Source organism: Elephas maximus, chromosome 1, assembly GCF_024166365.1.
Source record: "Elephas maximus indicus isolate mEleMax1 chromosome 1, mEleMax1 primary haplotype, whole genome shotgun sequence".
Lineage (NCBI taxonomy): Eukaryota > Metazoa > Chordata > Mammalia > Proboscidea > Elephantidae > Elephas > Elephas maximus.
This window is the reverse complement of record NC_064819.1, coordinates 1,697,837-1,725,359: the sequence shown is the minus strand read 5'-3', so window position 1 is coordinate 1,725,359 and position 27,523 is coordinate 1,697,837. Positions and strand designations below refer to the sequence as shown.

At 40.2% G+C, this 27,523-nt stretch overlaps 1 protein-coding gene across 1 annotated transcript; it reads right to left on the bottom strand.

Annotated features, from left to right (window-relative positions):
- Nucleotides 1-7: 7 nt before the first annotated feature.
- GTPBP8 (GTP binding protein 8 (putative)) lies at nucleotides 8-22,963 on the bottom strand (the record flags this gene model as incomplete). The annotated part of the gene is made up of 6 exons (XM_049876447.1): nucleotides 8-1,040; nucleotides 4,632-4,750; nucleotides 15,490-15,589; nucleotides 16,608-16,738; nucleotides 19,513-19,611; nucleotides 22,643-22,963. Coding segments are annotated over 6 exons (861 nt in total), but the record flags the coding sequence as incomplete, so codon positions are not given.
- Nucleotides 22,964-27,523: the final 4,560 nt, after the last annotated feature.

The window sequence follows — 27,523 nt, the reverse complement described above, 5'->3', positions numbered from 1 at the left end:
CCCCAAACCCGTTGTGATCAAGTCAATTCCCACTCCTAGCGACCCTATAGGACACAGTAGAACTGCCCCAGTTTCCAAGGGGCACCCAGTGGATTCCAACTGCCGACCTTTTGGTTAGCAGCCATAGCTTTTAACCACTACATTCTTCGCCAACACCATAATTCAAAGGCCTCAACTCTTCTTTGGTCTTCCTTATTATTGTCCAGCTTTTGCATGCATATGTGGGGACTGAAAAAACCACGGCCTGGGTCAGGCATACCATGTACATTACCTCATGTAATGCCATTTTAATCTTCATCACTTGTAAGGTTACAACAACAAACGAGGCTCCAAGAAATCACACAATTTGTCCAAGATCCAGCATCTAATAAGTATTAGAACTGGAAATAGAATTCTGGTCTTCTCGTTCTGAATCCTATGTTCTAACCACAGAGGTGAATGATCCTAGCCAGAAACTACTGGTATTTCTAACATGGACTGACTGAAAATTTTCAAGAATAATTTTTTTTAATATTCAAATAAAGACTCAAGAAAGAAGCTACAGGCATACAAAGGAACATTTATCCATCACCCTACTTCAACACACAAGCAGCCCTTTTACTTAGCCTATTTTAATATCTAAAATATACATACATAATAGCCGTTCTTTAAAAGACAAAAGCCCAATAAAGAACATGGCCAGCCCTTCTCTACACAGCAGTAGTTAAGTCTTCCTTTTACGGACTTCTGTACGCTGCTGCTTTTGCGTTTGTTAAACAGGAAAAACAGCTAATATCTGCTCTAGTGAACAGCGTAATTCAATCATTTATAAACTTTTTTCCTCAGACAACCTTCTTTGGGAAGACACAGATTTTAAGGCTGAAGCAATCCTGCAAGTTACACGGCATTTAAAACAACGCTGAAGCTCTTCTAGGTGTCAACTCCAGCCGACGCAAAGACTTTTCAATCTTCAGCTAGACTGGGAGTTGTCAATCCTAAGGTTTCCTGTTATATTTGCTATAAAGCATTTCAACAGATGGATTCCAGAATAGGTTACAGCACTGTGAAAAGAAAAGGAAAAATCACTTTCTTCCTTGTATTAGGTATTAGAACTGAATTAATATAAATTTAAAAATATATTTACAAATGCAAGTTCCATCTATGAAGCAGAATTTCCTTTACTTTGTTCTATCTTCCTGCTCTTTGTCTAGCCTCTTCTAGTATTCTAAAATCTGACCCTACACATCATCTTGTCCATTTCCTTCATGAGTCTAAAAATTTCCTGTCTTCTCTTCTGGAAACCCAGTGGGGCAGTTCTGCCCTGTCCTGTAGGGTCGCTATGAGTTGGAACTGACTGAATGGCAATGGGGGGGATTTTGTGTTCTATGTTCTAGAAGTCTTGGTTTCTTTAGTTATTTTTTAAATTTATTTATTTTTATTGTGCTTTAAGTGAAAGTTTACAAGTCAGTCTCATACAAAAATTTACATACACCTTGCTATGTACTCCTAGTTGCTCTCCCCCTAATGAGACAGCACACTCCTCCTTTCCACCCTCTATTTTCGTGTCCATTCAGCCAGCTCCTCTTCCCCCTCTGCCTTCTCATCTCACCTCCAGACAGGAGCTGCCCACATAGTCTCATGTGTCCACTTGAGCCAAGAAGCTCACTCCTACCAGTATCATTTTCTATCTTATAGTCCAGTCCAATCCCTGTATGAAGAGTTGCATTTGGGAATGGTTCCAGTCTTGGGCTAACAGAAGGTCTGGGGACCGTGACCTCTGGGGTCCTTCTAGTCTCAGTCAGACCATTAAGTTTGGTCTTTTTATAAGAATTTGAGGTCTGCATCGCACTGCTCTCCTGCTCCCTCAGGGGTTCTCTGCTGTGTTCCTTGTCAGGGCAGTCATTGGTGGTGATCGGGCACCAGCTAGTTTTTCTGGTCTCAGGCTAATGTAGTTTCTGGTTTATGTGGCTGTTCCTGTCTCTTGGGCTCATAATTACTTTGTGTCTTTGGTGTTCTTCATTCTCCTTTGCTCCAAGTGGGTTGAGACCAATTCATGCATCTTAGACAGCCGCTTGCTAGTGTTTAAGACCCCAGACACCACTCACCAAAGTGGGATGCAGAATGTTTTCTTGATACATTTTGTTATTCCAATTGACCTAGAAGTCCCCTGAAACCACGGTCCCCTGCCCCTGCTACTCTGGCCTTTGAAGTGTTTGGTTGTATTCAGGAAACGTCTTTGCTTTTGGTTTAGTCCAGTTGTGCTGACCTCTCCTGTATTGTGTGTTGTCTTTCCCTTCACCTAAAATAGTGCTTGTCTACTGTCTAATCAGTGAATACCCCTCTCTCTCTCCCTCCCCACCCTGCAACCACCAAAGAATATTTTCTTCTGTGTTTAAACTTTTTCCTGAGTTCTTATAATAGTGGTCTCATACAATATTTAAGTTTGTTCTTTTTTTGGTGACAAAAATGCAATCACCTTAATAATTTAGATTCTTTTTAGTTTTTTATAAATCACCATTACCATTATCTATAATTTATCCATTCTACTATGTCTGTCCATCCGTACATCCATCCATCCATCGGCATGGAGACTAACCACATGGTTTCTCAGGCACAGATACACTATGGTTTTACATGCAGGTAAAGTCTTTTCTGCTATTTGTTAATTCCCTTCTTGACTGTGCAGCATGTTAGACTTTTTGACCAAAGTGCCTGCTTGAAAACAGCCCATAATGACTCTTGAATTAAAACTGAAGTTATACATATACAGTCCAAAAGAGAAAAGCTGGATAGTCTGCCCACTAAATATGGCACTTTGAACTCATCTGCTATATTTTTGGCAACTCAGATAATTTCTTCTTAGTTTTTATCTGCTTGGCATTTCACTACATAGAAAATCATAGAAACAATTATACTTATGTATTTTTTCATACCATTTATACTTCTCTGTCCTGCTGGGGAGGAGTTGCAGACATAAGGCTAGCACTTAGGTTTCGCCTACAGGTGTAAAGATGTATCTACCCCACACCTCCATCTTTCCCCTACCAACAATATACAGGAAGAGAAGGAAATAACACTTGATTTTTTACATGAACCACTTTGTGGAAAGGCCAGACTCCCTTCTAGAGGGATGGACGGGGGCTTGGTTATGCTGAAGAGCAGAGCCTGCCAACTTCCTGCTGTGTACAGTCACTGCAGTACAGCGAATGCTGGAGTTCCTGAAGGCCAGAAACCATGGCTGTCTGACACTAAGGACCATGATCTTTCAATTTCAGCAAATACCTCTCTGGGATTCACTTGACTTCTCTGACTTGTAACCTTCTCTGTGAAATAGAGATGTTTACTGTGAGGATCATTAAGTGTTTGAATTCAGTATTTGTACCCTCCCTGAAGGCCACTGTTTTCAGATAGCTCTAACTGTTCTTCTCAATGCAGGGCCACAGTCTGATCTGACTGGTCTAGTGGCACACAGCCCACAGCAGCCTGGGACTATTGCTTCATCATTCCCTTGTTTTGAACACCCTAGTTCTATTAATGTAGCTCAAGAAAACACTGGCATCCTTTCCCCAGCCCCATTACACTATTAATTGATGTTCAGTTTGTGGTAAAGTAAAACGTCCAATTTCTTTCAATAAACGTTGCAGCTAAGCCATGATCTGCCCTTCCTGTCTGTGTTACCATTTTTAGCTGAAGCCTCACTTCCTTCATAGCAAAGGTTCAAAGCAGTAGCTGTTTTCATATGACAATGTTGAGGGCTCTAAGGAGAACTGAGATTTCATCCCTGCCCCTAAGACTTCCCATTGTACACAAGGACTTGATGGCAGTGGGTTTGGTTTTGGTTTATAAGGACGCAGGCCAAGGAACATGGTGGATTTTTTTCATGTAAGTGAGGGGAGAAGGAGCATTTTGTAGGAATGAGTGAAGATTTGATTTTGACAAGCATGTTCATGATTCCAAACAACTGAAGTCTGATCTAGATTGCAGAACCTAAAATGACATTAGGAGATGGTTTTCATACATAATAAACTATTACTTGTATTCCTTGTGTCCTCATAGCAACTAGCATAGTGCCTTTCACAAAGAAATCAGAGTAAGAAAATTGCCACACCTCTGCTACAGTACAAATTACTAACTGTATCCAAGGTAAACAAGGAAAGTACAGGCCCACGCTTCCTCACTAAACCATATTACATAGTGTCTCAAAAGTTACCAGCTCAGATAATGACCAGTCTTTCTAACATATATGAAGTATTTCTTCTTTATATATGGTCCTTTTAAAAGAAAATTCCCTTACGACCAGTATTGGGGTTCTTTTTTTTTTAATTGAGAAAGAGGTGGTAGCATCTTTATTGTGGGTGTTGTTTAGTTAATTTTAAAAGGCAAAAAGCTTTCACTTCTGCCATGGTCTAGGGTTGAGCTAAGCTGAGGAAGGAAGAGAATAAAGTGCAGAGAAAATCCAACGAGAACCAGCAGAAGGAAGAAAGAATATAGGGGAGAAAAAAATAAAGTGCTGTTGGACTATACCAGCAACTCATGGCCAAGTGCACAGTCTTCCAAACTCCTTGAATTCTAAATGATACCTTAACTTAAGAAAGAGTAATTTAAGACCAGAGGCTGCTAGGACTTAGTTATAAAAACAGTTAACCTCTTACCTTACAGGAAATAACTGAGGAAAACATCCTTGTGTCTGAGTGTCAACAAATTTCTGGATCTGAAGCACTTGTTTTAAAAGATGTCCCTTGGAACATTTGTCAATTTTTGTTAATACCATCTATAAGGAAACAAAGTTTTAAGCACTGGAAATTAAGTATTTCTTAGTTTTACACATTTTAACTATGATTTTTCAATTACAACTATGTGACATGTCCAAGTTTCTTCATCTCCCTGTGCCTCAATTTCCTTATGGTAAATAAAAACAATGCCCACTTAAAGGGGCTGCTGTGAAGATGAAACGAGCCAACGTACGCAGCCTGTGAAGTAGTCACTGTGTTTGCTATGTAACTATGCTTCAACAACACAGGGCAGGAAGATCCTGGATTCAAGGTCAAGTGAAAAAGGACTCAGGAGCCACATCTGCAGTTGCCACAAGCCACATGTCTCACATGATGACTACATACTTTGTGGTCTAAGACATAAATGAGTATTAAGCTGAACCATACAAAACTGCCAACATATGATCATTTTCTATCTATGAAATGGTTCAACCTGTATCTAATGACCTAATGGAAAAACCAGAAATCAGCTTATTTGTAAATTGTATCCACTATACTTATGTTCTAAGTAAGCCTAGAATTTTACTTGTCCAAAAACAAAGACCTGCTGAAGGAGGATCAAGGCAAAGATGATTGCAAAATCAATTAAAAAATGAAACCTGGATCCATCACATATTTCTGGGAGATGAATTTCTATAAATTTAAATTTTCTGACTAATCACTTGTTTTTCAGTCATAAAAATAGTAAAGGCGAAAGGAGAGTGAGGAGATGCAGAAAGTGACCCATGAATCCCTCCAAACAGAAGTCTTTCCTCATAAAAGTGAATACGCTGATATTTAAAAAAATTAATTCCTCCAGTGCTACCCCTTTTCCAAAGAAGAAAATACTGTATGTTTTCTAGTTACAACTGAAGACAATAATGCATATATGTGTATAGGAATGTATATGCGAGTAAATGCATGTGCGCGTATAGGTGTATCTGCAGGCATGTGTATATACACGTCTGTGTGTGCTGCACATATATCCACATATATACAACCACACAGACGGCACAGTTAAAGAGGCTTCCCAGACAGATCCAAACAACTCATGGGACTGGTTTACTGGGTCACAAGGCTTGGGACCATAGTCTTGGGGGACAAGTTAGTCAACTGGCATAACAGTTCACAAAAATAATGTTCAACGTCCTAGTTTGGTGAGAGGTGTCTGGGGTCTTAAAAGCTTGCAAGTGGCCACCTAAGATACAACTATTGGTCTCTACTCAAATGGAGCAAAAGAGAATGCAGGAAATGGAAGGCTTGAAGAAGAAACTAAACTAATCCATGGGACTAAGAGCCCACATGAACCACAGTCTCTTCTAACCTGAGACCAGAAGAACTAGATGGTGCCCAGCTACCTACCGACTGTTCCAACCAGGGACACAAGACAAGTTCTTGGATAGAATGGAAGAAAAATTAGAATGAAATTCAAATTTCTAAAAAAGGCTAGACTGATAGAGACCAGAGGAACCCATAAGACTACCACCCTAAGATAACCTTAGAATGTGGAATTGAAGCTATTTCAGCAGGTCGCCTTTTGGCCAAATAATAGATTGGCTTATAAAATAAACAGTATCACCAGTGAGTAATGTAAGCCCTTAAACAATGAACTATATGAGAACAAACAGTCAACATTTGCCCAAAAGCAAAGGTGAGAAGGCAAGAAGGGGAAGGGCAGCTAGATCAAAGGAAACAGAACAGAATGGAAATAATGAGAATGCTGACAACTGCAACCAGTGGTATGGAACAATTTGTATAAAAATGGTCCAAACCAAACCCACTGCCATTGAGTCAAGTCCCACCCCCGGGGACCCCATAGGGTTTCCAAGGCTATAACTCTCTATGGAAGCAGACTGCCACATCGTTCTCCCAAGGAGGCACTGGTGGTTTCAAACCGCCATCCTTTTGGTTAAAGGTTGATCACTTCAACCACTGCACCATGAGGGCTACATAAAAATTGTTAAAGGGGAACATAATTTGCTGTGTAAACTTTAACCGAAAACACAATAAAATATTACAAAAAAAAAGAACTGAGAGGGGGCCAAGATGGCTGACTAGGTAGACGCTACCTCAGATCCTCTTGCAACAAAGACTCGGAAAAACAAGTGAATCGATCATATACATGACAATCTACGAATCCTGAACAACAAACACAGATTTAAAGAGTTGACCTGAGTGACAGAGATGGAGAACGAACAACTACGGGGAAGCAGCGACTGTTTCCGGAGCCTGGAGCCAGCATCCCAGTCAGGTAACCTTGGCGCCGGGCTTAGGACTGGGCGCAGGGGAGCTGAACACAACATCCTGTGTAGGCACAAACATGGGGCGCAGCCCTATCCCCCTGAACTGACCCCAGGAGGGGGCCCAGCCAGTCCGTGTGGGCAGTGGGAGGAGAAGTCCCCGGGAGGCAGCGACTGATTTTGGAGCCGGGAGTGCAGCATCCCAGCCGGGGAACCTTGACGCTGGGCTTTGGACTGGCAGCGGAGGAACTGACCACGGCTTCTGCAGGCCTGACCCTCGGGGGCAATCTCTACACAGCCAGCACACATAGGCGACACGCCCCTTGGGAATCTAAGATAAAATAGTCATCCCAAGCAAGATAAGCAACTTTGGCAATATTCTGGGGTGCTACTCTCTCCTGTTTTTCTGAACCCTCCCCTCCCCTTCCCAGGCGGCTTCATTAACATTGGAATTTCCTGAGCCAGAGGGAGAACGGCTCCGGCTCTGCGGCTTTTCTTTTCCCTTTTTTTTTCTTTTTGGTCTTTTCCTAACCCATTCTCCCGGCCTGAGAGAAGCAACCACAAAAAACCCGGGGACCAAAAATCCTTCCCTAATTGGACTAAAAACACAAAACCAGCTCCAGCCAAGCATATATGATCCATATCTCGGGATTTCATCCCTACAGGGAACAAGGTGGCTATTATAATGCAAAGGCAATTCTGATAGGGATCTGACTGCATTTTTTTTTTTAGCGGATTTACTGGAAAAACAAGTTTCCCAGGTCTGATATCTCTGCTTATTCAACAGAGCCCTAACTGACCCACAACAGGGAACTGAGGGCTGAAGCTGCCCCCAGACCACCTAGCCTCTTGCCTTAGGGGTCTAAGGAGGGTGACACCTACCAATCTGTAGAGGTACTTGCATTGAGGGCCTAAGGTACAGCTGCAGAGCCCTCCCACCAAGGTGCTTTAGGAATAGAGACACACCTACCTCACTGACACTTGGGGAAGCCTGTCAGCATCCTGCACCCCCGGAGTGTGAACCCCAGCTGCTAATAGAATCTGGTGCACACAACTATCACCACTACTTCTCAAGGTGGATAGGTGTTAGGGTGCAGCACACACTTGATGACCCAAAATCAGATTCTACTCAAGAATAGTGAATAGACTCAGGCATATATATCTGGCAAAAGCCCAAACCAGCTGGCAATAGGTCGTAAGTAAGTCAAGGGCTACAACAAACAAGACAGCACAATCTAGTAGACCATCCACGTATATTGAAAGAAAACAAAACAAGATAAGACTCAGTGAGCAAATATAGAATAAATCACTACAATATCTTAGTGATGGCTCGGAGACAGCAGTCGATATCAAACCACATAAAGAAGCAGACCATGACAGCTTCTACAACCCCCCAAACAAAAGAATCAAAATCTTTCCCAAATGAAGATATAATCCTGGAATTATCAGATACAGAATATAAAAAACTAATTTACAGAATGCTTCAAGACATCAGGGACGACCTCAGAAATGAAATAAGGCAAACTGCAGAAAAAGCCAAGGAACACACTGATAAAACAGTTGAAGAACTCAAAAAGATTATTCAAGAACATAGTGGAAAAATTAGTAAGTTGCAAGAATCCACAGAGAGACAGCATGCAGAAATCCAAAAGATTAACAATAAAATTACAGAATTAGACAACGCAATAGTAAGTCAGAGGAGCAGACTCGAACAATTAGAATGCAGAGTGGGAAATCTGGAGGACCAGGGAATTAACACCAACATAGCTGAAAAAAAATCAGATAAAAGAATTTCAAAAAATGAAGAAACCCTAAGAATCATGTGGGACTCTATCAAGAAAGATAACTTGCGTGTGATTGGAGTCCCAGAACAGGGAGGGAGGACAGAAAACAGAGAGAATAGTTGAAGATCTGCTGACAGAAAACTTCCCTGATATCATGAAAGACGAAAGAATATCTATCCAAGATGCTCATCAAACGCCATTTAAGATTGATCCAAAAACAAAAACACCAAGACATATTATCATCAAACTTGCCAAAACCAAAGATAAAGAGAAAATTTTAAAAGCAGCCAGAGATAAAGGTCTTCTTCAAGGGAGAATCAATAAAAATAAGTTCAGACTACTCAGCAGAAACCATGCAGGCAAGAAGGCAATGGGATGACATATACAGAGCACTGAAGGAAAAAACTGCCAGCCAAAGATCATATATCCAGCAAAACTCTCTCTGAAATATGAAGGCGAAATTAAGATATTTACAGATAAACACAAGTTTAGAGAATTTGCAAACACCAATCCAAAGCTACAAGAAATACTAAAGGAAATTGTTTGGTCAGAAAACCAATAATATCAGATACACAACACAAGGTCACAGAACAGAGCATCCTGATATCAACTCAAATAGGGAAATCACAAAAACAAATTAAGATTAATTAAAAAAAAAAAATGCTCGAAACAGGGAATCATTGAAGTCAATATGTAAAAGATCACAATAATCAAAAAGAGGGACTAAATACAGGTGGCATAGAACTGCCATATGGAGAGGGATACAAGGCAATATAGGACAATACAAGTTAGGTTTTTACTTAGAAAAACAGGGGTGAATATTAAGGTAACCACAAAGAGGTATAACAACTCCATAACTCAAAATAAAAACCAAGAAAAACATAACGATTCAGCAAACATAGAGTCAAATACTATGAAAATGAGGATCTCACACAAAGAATGTAAGTGGAAATTGTCAACAACACACACAAAAAGGCATCAAAATGACAACACTAAACACTTATTTATCTATAATTACGCTGAATGTAAATGGACTAAATGCACCAATAAAGAGACAGAGAGTCTCAGACTGGATAAAGAAACACGATCCGTCTATATGCTGCCTACAAGAGACACACCTTAGACTTAGAGACACAAACAAACTAAAACTCAAAGGACGGAAAAAAATATATCAAGCAAACAATAAGCAAAAAAGAAGAGGAGTAGCAACATTAATTTCTGACAAAATAGACTTTAAACTTAAATCCACCACAAAGGATAAAGACGGACACTACATAATGATAAAAGGGACAATTGACCAGGAAGATATAACCATATTAAATATTTATGCACCCAATGACAGGGCTGCAAGATACATAAATCAAATTTTAACAGAATTGAAAAGTGAGATAGACACCTCCACAATTATAGTAGGAGACTTCAACACACCACTTTCGGAGAAGGACAGGACATTGAGTAAGAAGCTCAATAGAGACACGGAAGACCTAATCACAACAATCAACCAGCTTGACCTCTTTGACTTATACAGAACTCTCCACCCAACTGCTGTAAAGTATACTTTTTTCCCTAGTGCACATGGAACATTTTCTAGAATAGACCACATATTAGGTCATAAAACAAACCCTTGCAGAATCCAAAACATCGAAATATCACAAGGCATCTTCTCAGACCACAAGGGCATAAAAGTGTAAATCAATAACAGAAAAATTAGGGAAAAGAAATCAAATACTTGGAAACTGAACAATACCCTCCTGAAAAAAGACTGGGTTATAGAAGACATTATGGAGGGAATAAGGAAATTCATAGAATGCAACGAGAATGAAAATACTTCCTACCAAAACCTCTGGGACACAGCAAAAGCAGTGCTCAGAGGCCAATTTATGCCGATAAATGCATACATACAAAAAGAAGAGCGAGCCAAAATCAGAGAACTGTCCCTACAACTTGAACAAATAGAAACTGAGCAACGAAAGAATCCATCAGGCACCAGAAGAAAACAAATAATAAAAATTAGAGCTGAACTAAATGAATTAGAGAACAGAAAAACAATTGAAAGAATTAACAAAGTCAAAAGCTGGTTCTTTGAAAAAATTAACAAAATTGATAAACCATTGGCCAGACTGACTAAAGAAATACAGGAAAGGAAACAAATAACCCGAATAAGAAATGAGAAGGGCCACATCACAACAGACCCAACTGAAATTAAAAGAATCATATCAGATTATTACAAAAAACTGTACTCTAACAAATTTGCAAACCTAGAAGAAATGGATGAATTCCTGGAAAAACACTACCTACCTAAACTAACACAATTAGAAGTAGAACAACTAAATAGACCCATAACAAAAAAAGAGATTGAAACAGTAATGAAAAAACTCCCAACAAAAAAAAGCCCTGGCCCAGATGGCTGTACTGCAGAGTTCTCCCAAACTTTCAGAGAAGAGTTAACACCACTACTACTAAAGGTATTTCAAAGCATAGAAAATGATGGAATACTACCTAATTCATTCTATGAAGCCACCATCTCCCTGATACCAAAACCAGGTAAAGACATCACAAAAAAAGAAAATTACAGACCTATATCCCTCATGAACATAGATGCAAAAATCCTCAACAAAATTCTAGCCAATAGAATTCAACAACATATCAAAAAAATAATTCATCACGACAAAGTAGGATTTATACCAGGTATGCAAGGCTGGTTTAATATTAGAAAAACGATTAATGTAATCCACCATATAAATAAAAGACAAAAACCACATGATCTTATCAATTGATGCAGAAAAGGCATTTGACAAAGTCCAAAACCCATTTATGATAAAAACTCTCAGCAAAATAGGAATTGAACGAAAATTCCTCAACATAATAAAGGGCATCTATACAAAGCCAACAGCCAACATCACTCTAAATGGAGAGAGCCTGAAAGCATTTCCCTTGAGAACAGGAACCAGACAAGGATGCCCTTTATCACCGCTCTTATTCAACATTGTGCCAGAAGTCCTAGCCAGAACAATTAGGCTAGACAAAGAAATAAAGGGTATCCAGATTGGCAAGGGGGAAGTAAAATTATCTCTATTTGCAGATGACATGATCTTATACATAGAAAACCCTAAGGAATCCTCCAGAAAACTACTGAAACTAATAGAAGAGTTTGGCAGAGTCTCAGGTTATAAGATAAACATACAAAAATCACTTGGATTCCTCTACATTAACAAAAAGAACATCGAAGAGGAAATAACCAAATCAATACCATTCACAGTAGCCCCCAAGAAGATAAAATACTTAGGAATAAATCTTACCAAAGATGTAAAAGACCTATACAAAGAAAACTACAAAGCACTACTACAAGAAATTAAAAAGGACATACTTAAGTGGAAAAACATACCTTGCTCATGGATAGGAAGACTTAACATAGTAAAAATGTCTATTCTACCAAAAGCCATCTATACATACAATGCACTTCCGATCCAAATTCCAATGTCATTTTTTAATGTGATAGAGAAACAAATCACTAACTTCATATGGAAGGGGAAGAAGCCTCGGATAAGCAAAGCATTACTGAAAAAGAAGAAGAAAGTGGGAGGCCTCACTCTACCTGATTTCAGAACCTATTATACAGCCACAGTAGTCAAAACAGCCTGGTACTGGTACAACAACAAACACATAGACCAGTGGAACAGAATTGAGAACCCAGATATAAATCCATCCACATATGAGCAGCTGATATTTGACAAAGGTCCAGTGTCAGTTAATTGGGGAAAAGACAGTCTTTTTAACAAATGGTGCTGGCATAACTGGATATCCACTTGAAAAAAAATGAAACAGGACCCATACCTCACACCATGCACAAAAACTAACTCCAAGTGGATCAAAGACCTAAACATAAAGACTAAAACGATAAAGATCATGGAAGAAAAAATTGGGACAACCCTAGGAGCCCTAATACAAGGCATAAACAGAATACAAAACATTACCAAAAATGACGAAGAGAAACCCGATAACTGGGAGCTCCTAAAAATCAAACACCTATGCTCATCTAAAGACTTCACCAAAAGAGTAAAAAGACCACCTACAGACTGGGAAAGAATTTTCAGCTATGACATCTCCGACCAGCGCCTGATCTCTAAAATCTATATGATTCTGTCAAAACTCAACCACAGAAAGACAAACAACCCAATCAAGAAGTGGGCAAAGGATATGAACACACACTTCACTAAAGAAGATATTCAGGCAGCTAACAGATACATGAGAAAATGCTCTCAATCATTAGCCATTAGAGAAATGCAAATTAAAACTACGATGAGATTCCATCTCACTCCAACGAGGCTGGCATTAATCCAAAAAACACAAAATAATAAATGTTGGAGTGGCTGCAGAAAGACTGGAACTCTTATACACTGCTGGTGGGAATGTAAAATGGTACAACCACTTTGGAAATCTATCTGGCGTTTTCTTAAACAGTTAGAAATAGAACTACCATACAACCCAGAAATCCCACTCCTCGGAATATACCCTAGAGAAATAAGAGCCTTCACACAAACAGATATATGCGCACCCATGTTTACTGTAGCTCTGTTTACAATAGCAAAAAGCTGGAAGCAACCAAGGTGTCCATCTACGGATGAATGGGTAAATAAATTGTGGTATATTCACACAATGGAATACCACGCATTGATAAAGAACAGTGACGAATCTGTGAAACATTTCATAACATGGAGGAACCTGGAAGGCATTATGCTGAGCGAAATTAGAGGCAAATGGACAAATATTGTATAGGACCACTATTATAAGATCTTGAGAAATAGTATAAACTGAGAAGAACACATACTTTTGTGGTTACGAGGAGGGGAGGGAGGGAGCGTGGGAGAGGGTTTTTTACTGATTAATTAGTAAATAAGAACTGCTTTAGGTGAAGGGAAGGACAATACTCAATACATGGAAGGTCAGCGCAACTGGACTGGACCAAAAGCGAAGAAGTTTCCGGGATAAACTGAATGCTTCAAAGGTTAGCGGAGCAAGGGTGGGGGGTTGGGGACTATGGTTTAAGGCGACTTTTAAGTCAATTGGCAAAATAATTCTATTACGAAAACATTCTGCATCCCACTTTGAAATGTGGCGTCTGGGGTCTTAAATGCTAACAGGCGGCCATCTAAGATGCATCAATTGGTCTCAACCCACCTGGATCAAAGGAGAATGAAGAACATCGAGGTCACACAATAACTAAGAGCCCAAGAGACAGAAAGGGCCACATGAACCAGAGACCTACATCATCCTGAGACCAGAAGAACTAGTTGGTGCCTGGCCACAATCGATGACTGCCCTGACAGGGAGCACAACAGAGAACCCCTGAGGGAGCAGGAGAACAGCGGGATGCAGACCCCAAATTCTGATAAAAAGACCATACTTAATGGCCTGACTGAGAGTAGAGGAATCCCGGCGGTCATGGTCCCCAAACCTTCTGTTGGCCCAGGACAGGAACCATTCCCGAAGACAACTCATCAGACATGAAAGGGACTGGACAGTGGGTAGGAGAGAGATGCTGATAAAGAGTGAGCTAGTTATATCAGGTGGACACTTGAGACTGTGTTGGCATCTACTGTCTGGAGGGGGGATGGAAGGATAGAGAGAGTTGGAAGCTGGCAAAATTGTCACGAAAGGAGAGACTGGAAGGGCTGACTCATTACAGGGAGAGCAAGTGGGAGTATGGAGTAAGGTGTATATACACTTATATGTGACAGTCTGACTTGATTTGTAAACGTTCACTTGAAGCTCAATAAAAGTTAAAAAAAAAAAAAAGAACTGAAGAAAATCCATGATTTCAAAAACTGGTACCAAATCACCTAAAACCAATTTAGCAATATTTAGGTATCTTCACTACGTAAGACTATGTTCATTAATCCCTGGACTCCTTTAAGTTATTTCTGATATCTCAAACGGCCTTTGCAAACCCCAGGAATTCCATATGACACAAAAAAGTGGCTGTCTAGTAACATGGTTTGGTTTGCACTGAATTCCACTGTTATATTTTGTAGGTGTTTTCTGACATTTGTTTGAAACCAAATTTTAGTCACTGGGTTCTTCACTCTTCCTCAAAAAGAAACTTAAAAGAGTGCTATTTCATCTAGAAGCCTCACAGAGCAAAATTAATGGGGATAACATTTACCGGTCTGCATTGTATTCCAGGTCAAGTGAAAGACAGAACACTGGTAAGATACTCCCAGGAGGAATTTTGTTTTTCTTTAAGAATATAAAAATCCTACTGTGTGTGCTGAAGCCTGCTTTGTTCTTGGAATCGGTCTTAAATCCCAAGCTGGTTCAGAAGTTTTCATCTGTCGCTGTTATATTTACATTCTGATAGGTACTATCTGCCAAGCTGCTGTTGAGGAGCTACTAATAGGTTTGGGCAAATGTTTATACTGCCTTAAAAAAATAAAAAAACATGAAAAAGGAAAGCATTTAGGAACATTAAATGAAAGCTCTGAAAAGCTATTTTGCTTTGACTATAATTTCAAAAACTTAAAAGTCGAGACAAGGAAGAGAGAATAAAAGTGCCACAGAACTTATTTTAATGTTAACAGTTGATAATGGAAAAGATTATTCAAAAAGTATTCTTTAACTTCTTTATCTCTATCTTCTGAGGAGGCAAGACCTGCTCATTCATTAAAAAGCACACACACAACACACACATAGAACTGGTATTTCTAATAGCAACCATGACTCAAAAGAAATACTTACCACATAAGGTAATGCAAATTCTTCACACATTTCTATGGCGATACTGTCTGTTTTTTGGATTCCAACAACACTGTCCACTAACAAAAATGTTCTCGTCAAGCTGTAAGAATGGAGAAATGAAGATTAATGGCAATATAAAATATACTCATTCATTTATCCCCTTCTCCCAACCCATACTAGACTAAGAAATTTCCCTTTGAATGATAATTGAACAAAAATTTAAAAATTTCTTTAAGCCAAAGGAACTCTCCATTCACCAGAAAGTTCTTCATACAGTCTGAGAGGTTTCAGTGCTATTTATCTTCAATAACTAAATTCACTAATATGAATTTATTTCAATAGGCATGTATTCAATGTAAGACACTCTGTCTGGCACTGGAGATAACTGTGAAGGAGCCCCTTCCTCTAAGAGTTTAGATTCTAGCAGGAGAAAGAGACATGAATCCAATTAAATTATCACAAAAATGTTTAGCATTCTTAATACTACCTTAAAGACCCCAGCATGTAACAGGAACCAGGCACACTACGCTTACGTTTTTTATGTAAATATTTCATCTTAGTTTCTCTGAAAATTGACATTAGCCTACAAAGCTACAACGAGCAAAATATATACGAACTGTTTATACTTCAAAAGTTTAACATTAATTTTTCTATCTATTGTGCAATTCTGGAAACAAAACTGTCACTTGACTACTGGTGGAGACAAAAGGTAACCTTCACAGAAGATGTGACATCAGAAGCCCTGTAAGAAAGATCAGAATTTACTGAAGTTTATTTAAGTCTGCTACATCAACCAACAATTTTCATTTTCAAAATTAACCAGCTAAGAGTTTAATTTTTAAAATTTAAGCTAAAAATCAATAAACTAACCCTGCTGAAGTACTTTATATATCCTCGATTTAGGAAAACACTTGAATTTAAGATTAGGTTTAACTACAGGCAGGAACCAATCAAGCAGTACATACTTGGTCTTACACACTGTACTCCAGAATATTACGAGAAGAAAATGGGCCTTCTAAAGTAAGTCATTTGATAAAACTGAAGTGTTCATGTACAGAATGATAGAAAGGTGCTATAGGGTTACATGTGTAACTATTATAAGAAAAATTTTTTCTTACTTCCTTCGTTCTTTTAGATAGGTCTCTACCATGTCAACAAAATCTTCAGGTGCTCTATAGCCATAACCTGGCATGTCCACCATTGTAAAATATTTTCCAACTTTGAAAAAATTCATTTTCTTTGTGTGCCCCTGATAAAGTAAATAGAAAAATAAATGGTGTCTTAAAATATGTCCTTTATACATTTCTTGGCTCAAAATGTTTTCCACCCAGGTAATCAACAAGTATTTATTAAAAGCCTAAGTGTTCTGTGTAAAATTCTAGCTATCCCGATGACAGTACAGTGAAAGAAGACAGAGGGAAGTGGCTGGGTATAAGCTCAGATCATACTACTTCCTCCCAATTAATTCTGTTTTAATCATAAAACCTTCATGATTTAGAAGAAATTTAGATTCTATATTAGAAACATACAGGCCAAATATTTTGGAGTCTTTCCTGATTCATTAACTTTCTCTCTTGGTGAAAAAGTCAACCTATTCTACATGGTGTGACTCCGTTAGTCAGTATTTCTAATGAATAATGTATTTCAACTTTTAAGAAAATGAATTATGACACAGACAGATTAAAATTCTTACCCTCAGGCATACAGGTTTTCATGAATCCTAGATCCAAAGCCTGATACAGAAAAACCTAAGAAAGCTGGAACCTGTGTGAGGTGGAACCCTGTCAGGGAAGGAAAACTCAAATATTTTCCACTAATAGACAGTGAAACAGAAGGTACCTGTCAGAAGACTGTACCCTGTCAGAAGCAGAAAACTTCCGATATCTGGGAAAACAAGGCAGTTCCATCAGGTTTCGCTGTAGTTTAGTAAGCCTAGTCTATTGTTTCCCTAAAATCAAGAGGTTTGCGTGTTTTAATGCTTTCACTAAGCAGTCTGTAAAAAAAAATGCATGATTTTGTAATTATAAAATATTTGTGCAACAAAAATGGATGTAAAGATGATAAAAAATAGTTTATTCATGTTTTTGTGTCCACTTTTATTAATCAGAAAAGGAAAGATTAAGATACACAATTTAAAAAGCTAATCGGATGGAACTTAGAACAGATATTCTCAGAGGAAAGATTTTTATAAATGGTGATTAGGCTCCTAGGTCAGTGTATCTGTGTATCTACGTGAAAATGACCTGCAAATTACAAACTGGGAACGTTGAGAAGATAGTTCCTCCATGTCCTCTCATCACAGGCAGTGACAGTTTAGCTAGGTTATGTGGTGAGGCAGGACAGAAGTGAGGATGGCAGGGTTAAGGAATGACAACAGGCTGGGTTTGTCAATGCTCTGTTTCTGCCCGTCATTGGCGATGGAACCACAGAACCAACTGTATGAAGTGGAGAGGAAGAGAAGACCAGTGAAGCCTCAAGGAAGGGTGGCCACATGATAAAAGGGAGGCAGTGAGCATTAGCACGTGGAAAGGCCTGTCACGGCGAAGGTGTTTGGGGGTGAGTTTTAAGGAGCGGGGGATCTCAGATATTGGTAGAGAGGTCTGTGTCATTGAGGAGGAAGTGAAAGGAATTTAAAAAAAGACAGGAAACTACTATAGCAGACTGGATTGGATAATAAGCAAATAACCTGGCTTTGGGTAAACCAGGGACTGTGTCTCTCTCTCTCTAGCTTTATATATCTATTAAATAAAAAACCAAACCCACTGCCGTCTAGTCAATTCTGATGCAGAGCGACCCTACAGGACAGAGTGGAACTGCCCCATGGAGTTTCCAAGGAGCGACTGGCAGATTCGAACTGCCGACCTTTTTATCTATACACATGCATAAATAGACTCCAAACCAGAAATCAAACCTGCTGCTGTTGAGTAGAATTCAACTCACAGTAACTCTACAGGACAAAGTACAACTGACCCAAAGGGTTTCCAAGGCTGTAATTCTTTACGGAAGCAGACTGCCACATTCTTTCTCCCACAGAGTTGTTGGTAAGTTCGAACTGCTGACTTTCCGGTTAGCTGCCAACTGTTTAATCACTGGGCCACTAGGGCTCTAGCAGCAAAGTATAAAAAGATTATGTTGTTGTTAGGTATCAGTTCCAACTCATAATGACCTTATAGCACAGAGCAGAACTGCCCTATAGAGCTTCCAAGGAGCAGCTGGTAGATTTGAACTGCCGACCTTTTTGTTAGCAGCCAAGCGCTTAACGACTACCCCACCACAGCTCCAAAAAGATTATAGGAGGGGAAAAAAAAAAAACAAACTTTAAAACTGTTCCCACTAAAATCAGTGTAGAACTAGAGGATCACTGTCCTAGAAGCAAATGTAGAATGACAACATTACTGTTGTCGTTAGCTGCCGTCGAGTTGGCCGGCCCCTCACTCATGGCAACCAACGATAAGCTGCCGGGCTCTGTGCCATATCATTGTTGGCTGCAGGTCAGACCGTTGCGATTCATAGAATTTCCACTGACTGATTTTCTCAATCAGATCACCAGGCCTTTATTTCTAGTCCATCTTAGTCTAGAAGCTCTGCTAAAGCCTGTTCAGCATCACAGCAACATGCACGTCTCCAATGACAGATGGGTGGTGGGTGCACATGAGGTGCACTGGCCAGGGACTGAACCTAGGTCTTCTGCACGGAAGAAGAGAACTCTACCACTGAAGCACTACTGCTCCCATAAAATGGCAAGAGAAAACTTTATCTGGCAACTCTTTGGAAAACATCTGAACAAAGGAAAATTTCTTCAAGCTATTGATGAGAGTGACTAAAATAAATCCAGCCACAATGTTTTTTTTTCCAGAAAAATACACAGGCATTAATGACATGTTTTACTTCACTACCTGCTTAGAAGAAACCACTTCTCCAGGAGCTTAGATAACAACTATGATTTCTTGCACCTCTTAACATTTATTATCCATCTCAATCAATTCAGAGACAGTACAGGTATATTTTAAAATGTCAACATACCGGTGTTTTGGAGATTCTGACTTCAACCTCTGGGGCCAGTGAAAATAAAGCCTTTAGTAGGGAGGATTTTCCAACATTGCTTCTGCCTATAAAACACACCTTATACAAGAAAAAAAGAAGATAATTGAGTATTAGAGCATATATATGTATTACACGCTGTATCAGCTACAAAACTCTATCAAGCTATTTCCAATCTTACCTACCCACATAAAAAGTGGTTTATGTTTGGTCAAAGCTCAAATTCTAACACACAGCTAATATGTACTGAATGATTACTAATTAATTGTTCTATGCACTTAATATATTTTCTTATTACAGTATTTCTACAAGACATGTAATACCATTATTCCCATTTTACCAAAGGAAAAAAACTAGACGCAGAGAGATATTAAATAACTGGACCAAAATTACACAGCTAGAAAATAAAGGAGTTGGGATTTGAAATTAGGACACCTTTTTTGGACCCCCAGTGGCACAGTGGTCAAGAGCTTGGCTGTTAAGCAAAAGGTCCGCAGTTCAAATCTACCAGCCGCTCCTCGGAAACCCTATGGGGCAGTTCTACTCTGTCCTATAGGGTTGCTGTGAGTCTGAACTGACTTGACGACACCTAACTACAACGTATTCAGATCTGTGCTTTTAATTACACTATGCTACTCAAGAATATCTGGAGCCCTGGTGGCACAATGGTTAAGAGCTCAGGATGCTAACCAAACCGTTGACAGTTCAAATCCACCAGCAGCTCCTTGGAAACCCTACGGGGCAGTTCAACTCTGTCCCACAGGGTCACTATGAGTCAGAATCCAGTTACTCAAGGACATTTGCAACATTTGTTAATCATTTTGTATTTACAAAGCTTTTTAAGTAAAAAAGAGATGCATTTCAACCAAATTGGCTATAAAGTACCATTGCATGTCTAGAACTACATTATCTCACAAATCCCAGAGTAAGCAGTAACAATTAAGAGGTCATTCTTCTTCCTTGACCTCTCTTGTGCCAATTAGCCTTTTCTCCTTTAGATCTGTGTGGTGTGGAAAGCAACAAAATATTCCTGACACTAACCTTTAACACGCATGGCTCTCATTTTTAACATCAGTACTGACAGGGGGACAATACAAACCAGTGATTCTAATGAGGCCAGTATCACCCCCTGGGGGGTGTTTTGAAAATCTGTGAGGGTATTTTTGATTATTAATACAATTGGGGGCTTTTAGCAGGAAGGGGCCCGGGATACTAAATCCCGCATGAACTTTGAATGTTCTGCCAGATTAAACCCAATGCTAAAATATAGATGATATATAAAACTGACATTTTCTAAACAAGTTACACGAAGTCCAGTAATTTAGAAGCTTAAACTGAAAAACTGGCGTAATGTCAAAATTATTAAATGATTTATGTACTCCCTGAATTCTGGCTACTCAACTTATTGCAGCCATTCTAAATGTATTTAGAAGAACAGTTTCAGTGCAGTAGTGCAGTTACTGCAAATATGGAAGGAGGGTTGAGCTTTCCTTTCGCAGACTTAGCACAAAACATTATTAGTCTTTAGGACACCCACGAAAAGAACATTGAGGAAATTTTATTAATAAAAAGTTATTTAAAAACCTTTCACATCTTTGTCATCTATATATAGTAATCATTTTTGCACAATAAGAAATTTATATTGTGCAAAAAATACAGATTATAAGGATTACCTCACTTGTGAGACTATGAAACTTCCTCATGTTCTTCACTTTAATTTGTCTCGGCATGTTTTCAATTAAATTCAATTAAATAAGAAAAGAATAATAAAATGAGTCAATTTTGTTAACGCGTAGCTAAAACCTTTTAAAACCCCCCAAAAACTTTTAAATTATTCTATATTCATTACCAAAGTAGTTAAAACTACATATGCTTATTTGTGTGTGTGTCAGTGTTGTATCCTCTCAGCATACGTATATCTGTATGCTGAGGAAATAACCCAAGAAGCTGAGCTATATGAAGAAGAACAGGGCATCAGGATTGGAGGAAGACTCATTAACAACCTGCGTTATGCAGATGACACAACCTTGCTTGCTGAAAGTGAAGAGGACTTGAAGCACTTACTAATGAAGATCAAAGACCACAGCCTTCAGTTTGGATTGCACCTCAACATAAAGAAAACAAAAATCCTCACAACTGGACCAATGAGCAACATCATGATAAACCGAGAAAAGACTGAAGCTGTCAAGGACTTCATTTTACTTGGATCCCCAATCAACAGCCATTGAAGCAGCAGTCAAGAAATCAAAAGACGCATTGCATTGGGCAAATCGGCCGCAAAATACCTCTTTAGAGCAAAGATGTCACCTTGAGGACTAAGGTGCGCCTGACCTAAGCCATGGTATTTTCAATCGCATCATATGCATGTGAAAGCTGGACAATGAATAAGGAAGACCGAAGAAGAAATGATGCCTTTGAATTGTGGTGTTGGCAAAGAATATTGAATATACCATGGACTGCCAAAAGAACGAACAAATCTGTCTTAGAAGAAGTACAACCAGAATGCTCCTTAGAGGTAAGGATGGCGAGGCTGCGTCTTACATACTTTGGACGTGTTGTCAGGAGGGATCAGTCCCTGGAGAAGAACATCATGCTTGGCAGAGTCAGGGTCAGCGGAAAAGAAGAAGACCCTCAGCGAGGTGGACTGACACAGTGGCTGCAACAATGGGCTCAAACATAACAAGGATTGTGAGGATGGCGCAGGACTGGGCCGTGTTCCGTTCTGCTCTACACTGGGTCGCTAGGAGTCGGAACCGACTCGAGGGCACCTAACAACAACAACATGCTTATTGAGTTAATTACATGTGTCAACACAAAGCTAGAAAATTAACCAACAAAACGCTTCAAAATATCTCTCTTTCGTGGAAAAAACAAAAAAACGATAGCAAAGCCTCCGCCCAGGCCGCCTCCGGTTCGACATCTGACGGCAGGGACAGGCTGTCCAGTACGCACGGCACCAGAGCGGGCTTATTTCCCTGCGGCGCACAACGTTACCTGTTTTCCACCACGTCACGTGCAGCCGCGCACTAGGCCGCTAGCGGCCCGCGCCCGCCTTTCCCACCCGCTAACCCGCCCCCAGCGCCCCGCGCGCCGCGAGCAGAGACGCACTCACCTCAGGGCGGAGCAGGCCCGGCGCGTGGTCCAGGCGGACGGCGGAGCTGACGTACTCGATGCGGTGCCGGGCCGTGGACGTGAACAGGTCGTCCGCCCTCGCTATGGCCTCCAGGCTCGGCTCGAAGAGCCTCAGGCGCAGGCTGGGCCTCGTGTCCGGGGCGAGGTGCCGCTCGAGCTCCTGCAGCGGGAACACCAGCTTCGTGAGCTGCCTCTGCGGCAGCCGCAGCACCTCTGCAAAGGGCTGGGACATGCTGTAGGCTCCGCTCCCTCGCTCCCGTGCCGCCGTCACCTCAGAGACCGCCTCAGCCCACCCGCGGCCTCAGTCCCGCCATTTTTCTTCCAGAAGCCCCCGCAGCGAGACGTCATTCTCCGTAGCCCGGGCTGCGCGTGCGTGATTCCCGCCCCCGCTGCGCCTTCTGGGAACTGTAGTCTTTGCGGAGCTCGCGCGTTCCCTCGTGAGCGCTTGGTGCCCAGCGTGGGGGAGGTGGCTTCGACTGCCCGCTGCATTTCCGTAACGCCGGGTCCTGAGGAGCGGGTTTTCACCGGGCTGCTTGTCGCTCTCGGGAGGCGCTTAACAGCTTTTAGAGGCAAAAAGACATAGCTGGCACTATGGCTGTGAGCCTCAAGCGAAGGCGTGAAGCTGTGAAAGAATGAAGTGTGAAGCTCTGGTGGCCCGTTTTATCTTCACAGTTTCTGGTTGTCTGACAGATCGTTGAGGTTTGTCGTAAATAAACATCAGGAGGAAGAGCACTTTTGCAAAAAAGGAGAAGCCTGGTGGAAAATGTGGTTGAAGAAGGACCTGGTTTTCAAGGGAGGGACTGTATTCACATTTCAGTCTTCTCTAGAGCTGCAGGAAATGCCATTAAAATGCGAAGACTTGTTGGGAAGCACAAGCAAAACAGGTCTGCAGAGGTGTGACAGAACTGTTTTGTGGAATTTACATAATGACATCTTATTTCAAAAGTTTATTTTCAAAAGCAGTTCAAAATGGTGACTGATGGAATGGGAGATACAGATACCATACGATGAAATGAGTAACTGAAATGTATTGTCGTGTGGCCAGTCCATTCTGGCTCAGAGTGAACTGCCCCATAGGGTTTCCAAGGCTATAATCCTTGTAGACGCAGACTGCCAAATCTTGCTCCCACAGGGACACCAGTGGCTTTGAACCGCTGACCTTTATGGTTAGCAGCCAAGCACTCAACCACTGCCTTTGCCACCAGGGCTAGATCTGCTAAAACAGCACCAGCAAAAGCAGAAGAATATTAACTTGAGGCCTCTTGAGTGATTCCTCAGGTTTTGCAGCAAGGAAAAAAAAAAATATTTATTTATTTATTTATTTATTTTTAATCAGTGCAAAGCCTGAATGAATTTCCATACAAAAATCAATGAACAGGACCCGTGACTTCAAGAGTAGCCAATACAGCAGTCTTAAACCTACTGCTGGAGAACTGAGTTTTGAGTACTCTTTGTTACAGGCTTTCAGGCTTCCCTCTGTCCCCCAGTCTCATTCCCCTGTCATAAGAACACTTTTTTGTATATATTCAGAAATTCTATGTACACATGTGTCATAGATTGAACTGTGTTCCCCCCAAAAATCTCTGTCAACTTGGCTAGGTCATAATTCCCAGTATTGTGTGATTGTCCACCGTTTTGTCATCTGGTGTGATTTTCCTATATGTTGTAAATCCTACCCTCTGTGATGTTAACGAGGTGGGATAGGTGGCAGTTATGTTTATAAGACAGGACTCAATCTACAAGATAGGATTGTGTCTTGAGCCAATCTCTTTTGAGATATAAAAGAGAGAAGCGAGCAGGAGGGTGGGGAGGACCTCATACCACCAAGAAAGCATCGCCAGGAGCACAGCATGTCCTTTGGACCCAGGGTCCCTGCACTGAGAAGCCCCTCCACCAGGGGCAGATTGATGACAAGGACCTTCCTCTAGAGCCATTAGAGAGAGAAAGCCTTTCTCTGGAGCTGGCACCCTGAATTCAGACTTCTAGGCTCCTAGACTGTGAAAGAATAAATTTTTCTTTGTTAAAGCCATCCACTTGTGGTATTTCTGGTAAAGCAGCAGTAGGTAACTTAAGACAACATGTTGCGTTTATATTTTAACTCAAACTACTGTTCTAAGTTCTACAGCCTCATTTTTCCTATATCAATATATTTGGAAATCTTTATCACTGCATACTCACCTATATGATAGCTTTTAATGAAATATATTATCCCATTTATTTTTCTAGCCTCCTATTGATCAGCAGTTTTTGTTATTACAAACAGTGAGCACTCATGAAGAGGTGTCTTTGTACACTTGTGGAAGTAGGCTATATTCCTAGAAGAGGAATTGATGATCATAGGGTATGTGCACTTATTTTTTGATATCTCTACTGATAAGTTGGAGCCCTGGTGGCACAGTGGTTAAGAGCTCAGCTGCTAACCAAAACGTCGGCAATTCAAATCCACCAGCTCTTCTGAAAACATAACGGGTGATTCTACTCTCCTATAGGGTGAGTGGGTATAGGGCTGCTATGAGTCAAAATCGACTCTACAGCGATGAGCTTTTTTTTTTTTTTGGTATCGATAATTTGTCCTCTAAAGAAAGCGTACCAGTTTACACACTGTGATGGTTAATGCTGTGTGTCATCTTGGATAGGCAGTGATTCTCAATGGTCTGGCAGGTACGGGACTGGTTGCACTTCCATAATGTAATATAATGTAAACACCGTTCATGATGTGATCAGCCAGTCAGTCGAAAGGGGAGTTTCCTTGGAAGCATGGCCTGTCTCCAGAATATAAATGGATGTTCTGGCAAAGCTCACCCTAGACCCTGCACTCTTCTTGTTGCTTCACCTCTGGCTCCTGGAACATAACCTGCAGACACCTCCTGCCTGCTGCCTGACCTACAGATTTGGGACTTTCCAGCCACCATGGTTTTGTAAGTCATTTCCTTGAAGTAAATCTCTCTCTCTCTCTCTCTCCACGCACACATACACACACACAGACAACCCTACCTCACTGTTTTGCTTCTCTAGAGAACCCATTCAATCTGTATGCTGAGAAAATAATCCTAGAAGCTGGACTATATGAAGAATGGGGCATCAGGATTGGAGGAAGACTCATTAACAACCTGCTTTATGCAGATGACACAACCTTGCTTGCTGAAAGTGAAGAGGACTTGAAGCACTTACTAATGAAGATCAAAGCCCACAGCCTCCAGTATGGATTACACCTCAACATAAAAAAAAAGAAAACAAAAATCCTCACAGCTGGACCAATGAGCAAAATCATGATAAACGGAGAAAAGATTGAAGCTGTCAAGGATTTCATTTTACTTGGATCCACTATCAACACCCATGGAAGCAGCAGTCAAGAGATCAAAAGATGCATTGCATTGGGTAAATCCGCTGCAAAGGACCTCTTTAAAGCGTTGAAGAGCAAAGATGTCACCTTGAAGACTAAGGTGTGCCTGACCTAAGCCATGGTATTTTCAATTGCATCATATGCATGTGAAAGCTGGACAAAGAATAAGGAAGATCAAAGAAGAATTGTTGCCTTTGAATTGTGGTGTTGGCGAAGAATATTGAATATATCATGGATTGCCTAAAGAACGAACAAATCTGTCTTGGAGGAAATGCTCCTTAGAAGCAAGGATGGGGAGACTGCGTCTTAAATACTTTGGACATGTTGTCAGGAGGGATCAGTCCCTGAAGAAGGACATCAAGCTTGGCAAAGTACAGGGTCAACGGAAAAGAGGAAGACCCTCAGCGAGGTGGATTGACACAGTGGCTGCAACAATGAGCTCAAGCATAACAACAATTGTAAGGATGGCTCAGGACCGGGCAGTGTTCCATTCTATTGTGCATAGGGTCACTATGAGTCAGAACCTGCTCGATGGCATCTAACAACAACAACAGAGAACCCGGAGTAAGTCGCTTTCTAATAACAAAATATCACAGTGCCTGAACATTCCCTATAGACCTAGATATTATCATATTGTATAATCTTGTCAATGAATAGATGAAAAACCTTATTTACCTGGTTATTTAGGGAGGATAAACATATTTTGACATTTTGGTTAGCTATGTATCCTTTTTTTCATAAACATCATGTTTTCTATTAGGTTATTCACTTTCTAAGAATTGGTTTATAATAACTAATTATTAATGATATTGACCCTTGGCCTGTCATTTTCTTTACGAATATTTTCCCCAATTTGTTGTTCATCTTTTGACTTTTTAGTAGTATTTTTGGCTGTATAGGTTTTTATTTGTGGGTAGTCAAGTTTAGCAGTCTTTTATGTATTTTAAGCTTGGTGTCATGCCTAGAAAACTATTCCAAGATTATAAACAAATTAACCTATTTTTTCTTCTAGCAGCTTTCATGGTTTCTTTTATGTTTTAATATTTAATACACCTGGGACTTATTTTAGTGTAGAGAATCAGGTAAAAAGTTAGCATTATTTTTTTTCCAAATGATTAGTCAGTTGTCTCAACAATATTAAATATTCATTTTTTCTTCACCGATTGGTAATCCTACTTCTGTCCTACATTAAGTTTCCATATATATGTGAGTCCATTTCCAGACACTCTTTCCAGGCTCTCTGAACCTTGAAAGTGCTTTCACATACGCCATTTCATTTCTAAACCTGGAGGTTTTAGGTTTGAAAATAAACCAGAGTATAAAGGGCTTTTGCCAATTTTTAGAGGAGTTTTGGAGGTGGTCAGGGATTAAAAGACATCACAGTACTCATTTTGTAACCTTATGTGGCTCTGAATTCAGGATCCATTGACAGGACAAATTTTTACAAAATAAATTGTCTTGCTTCACTTTTTTTAAGCATGCTTGTAAACAAGGCACACAAAACTTCAGAAAGATGGT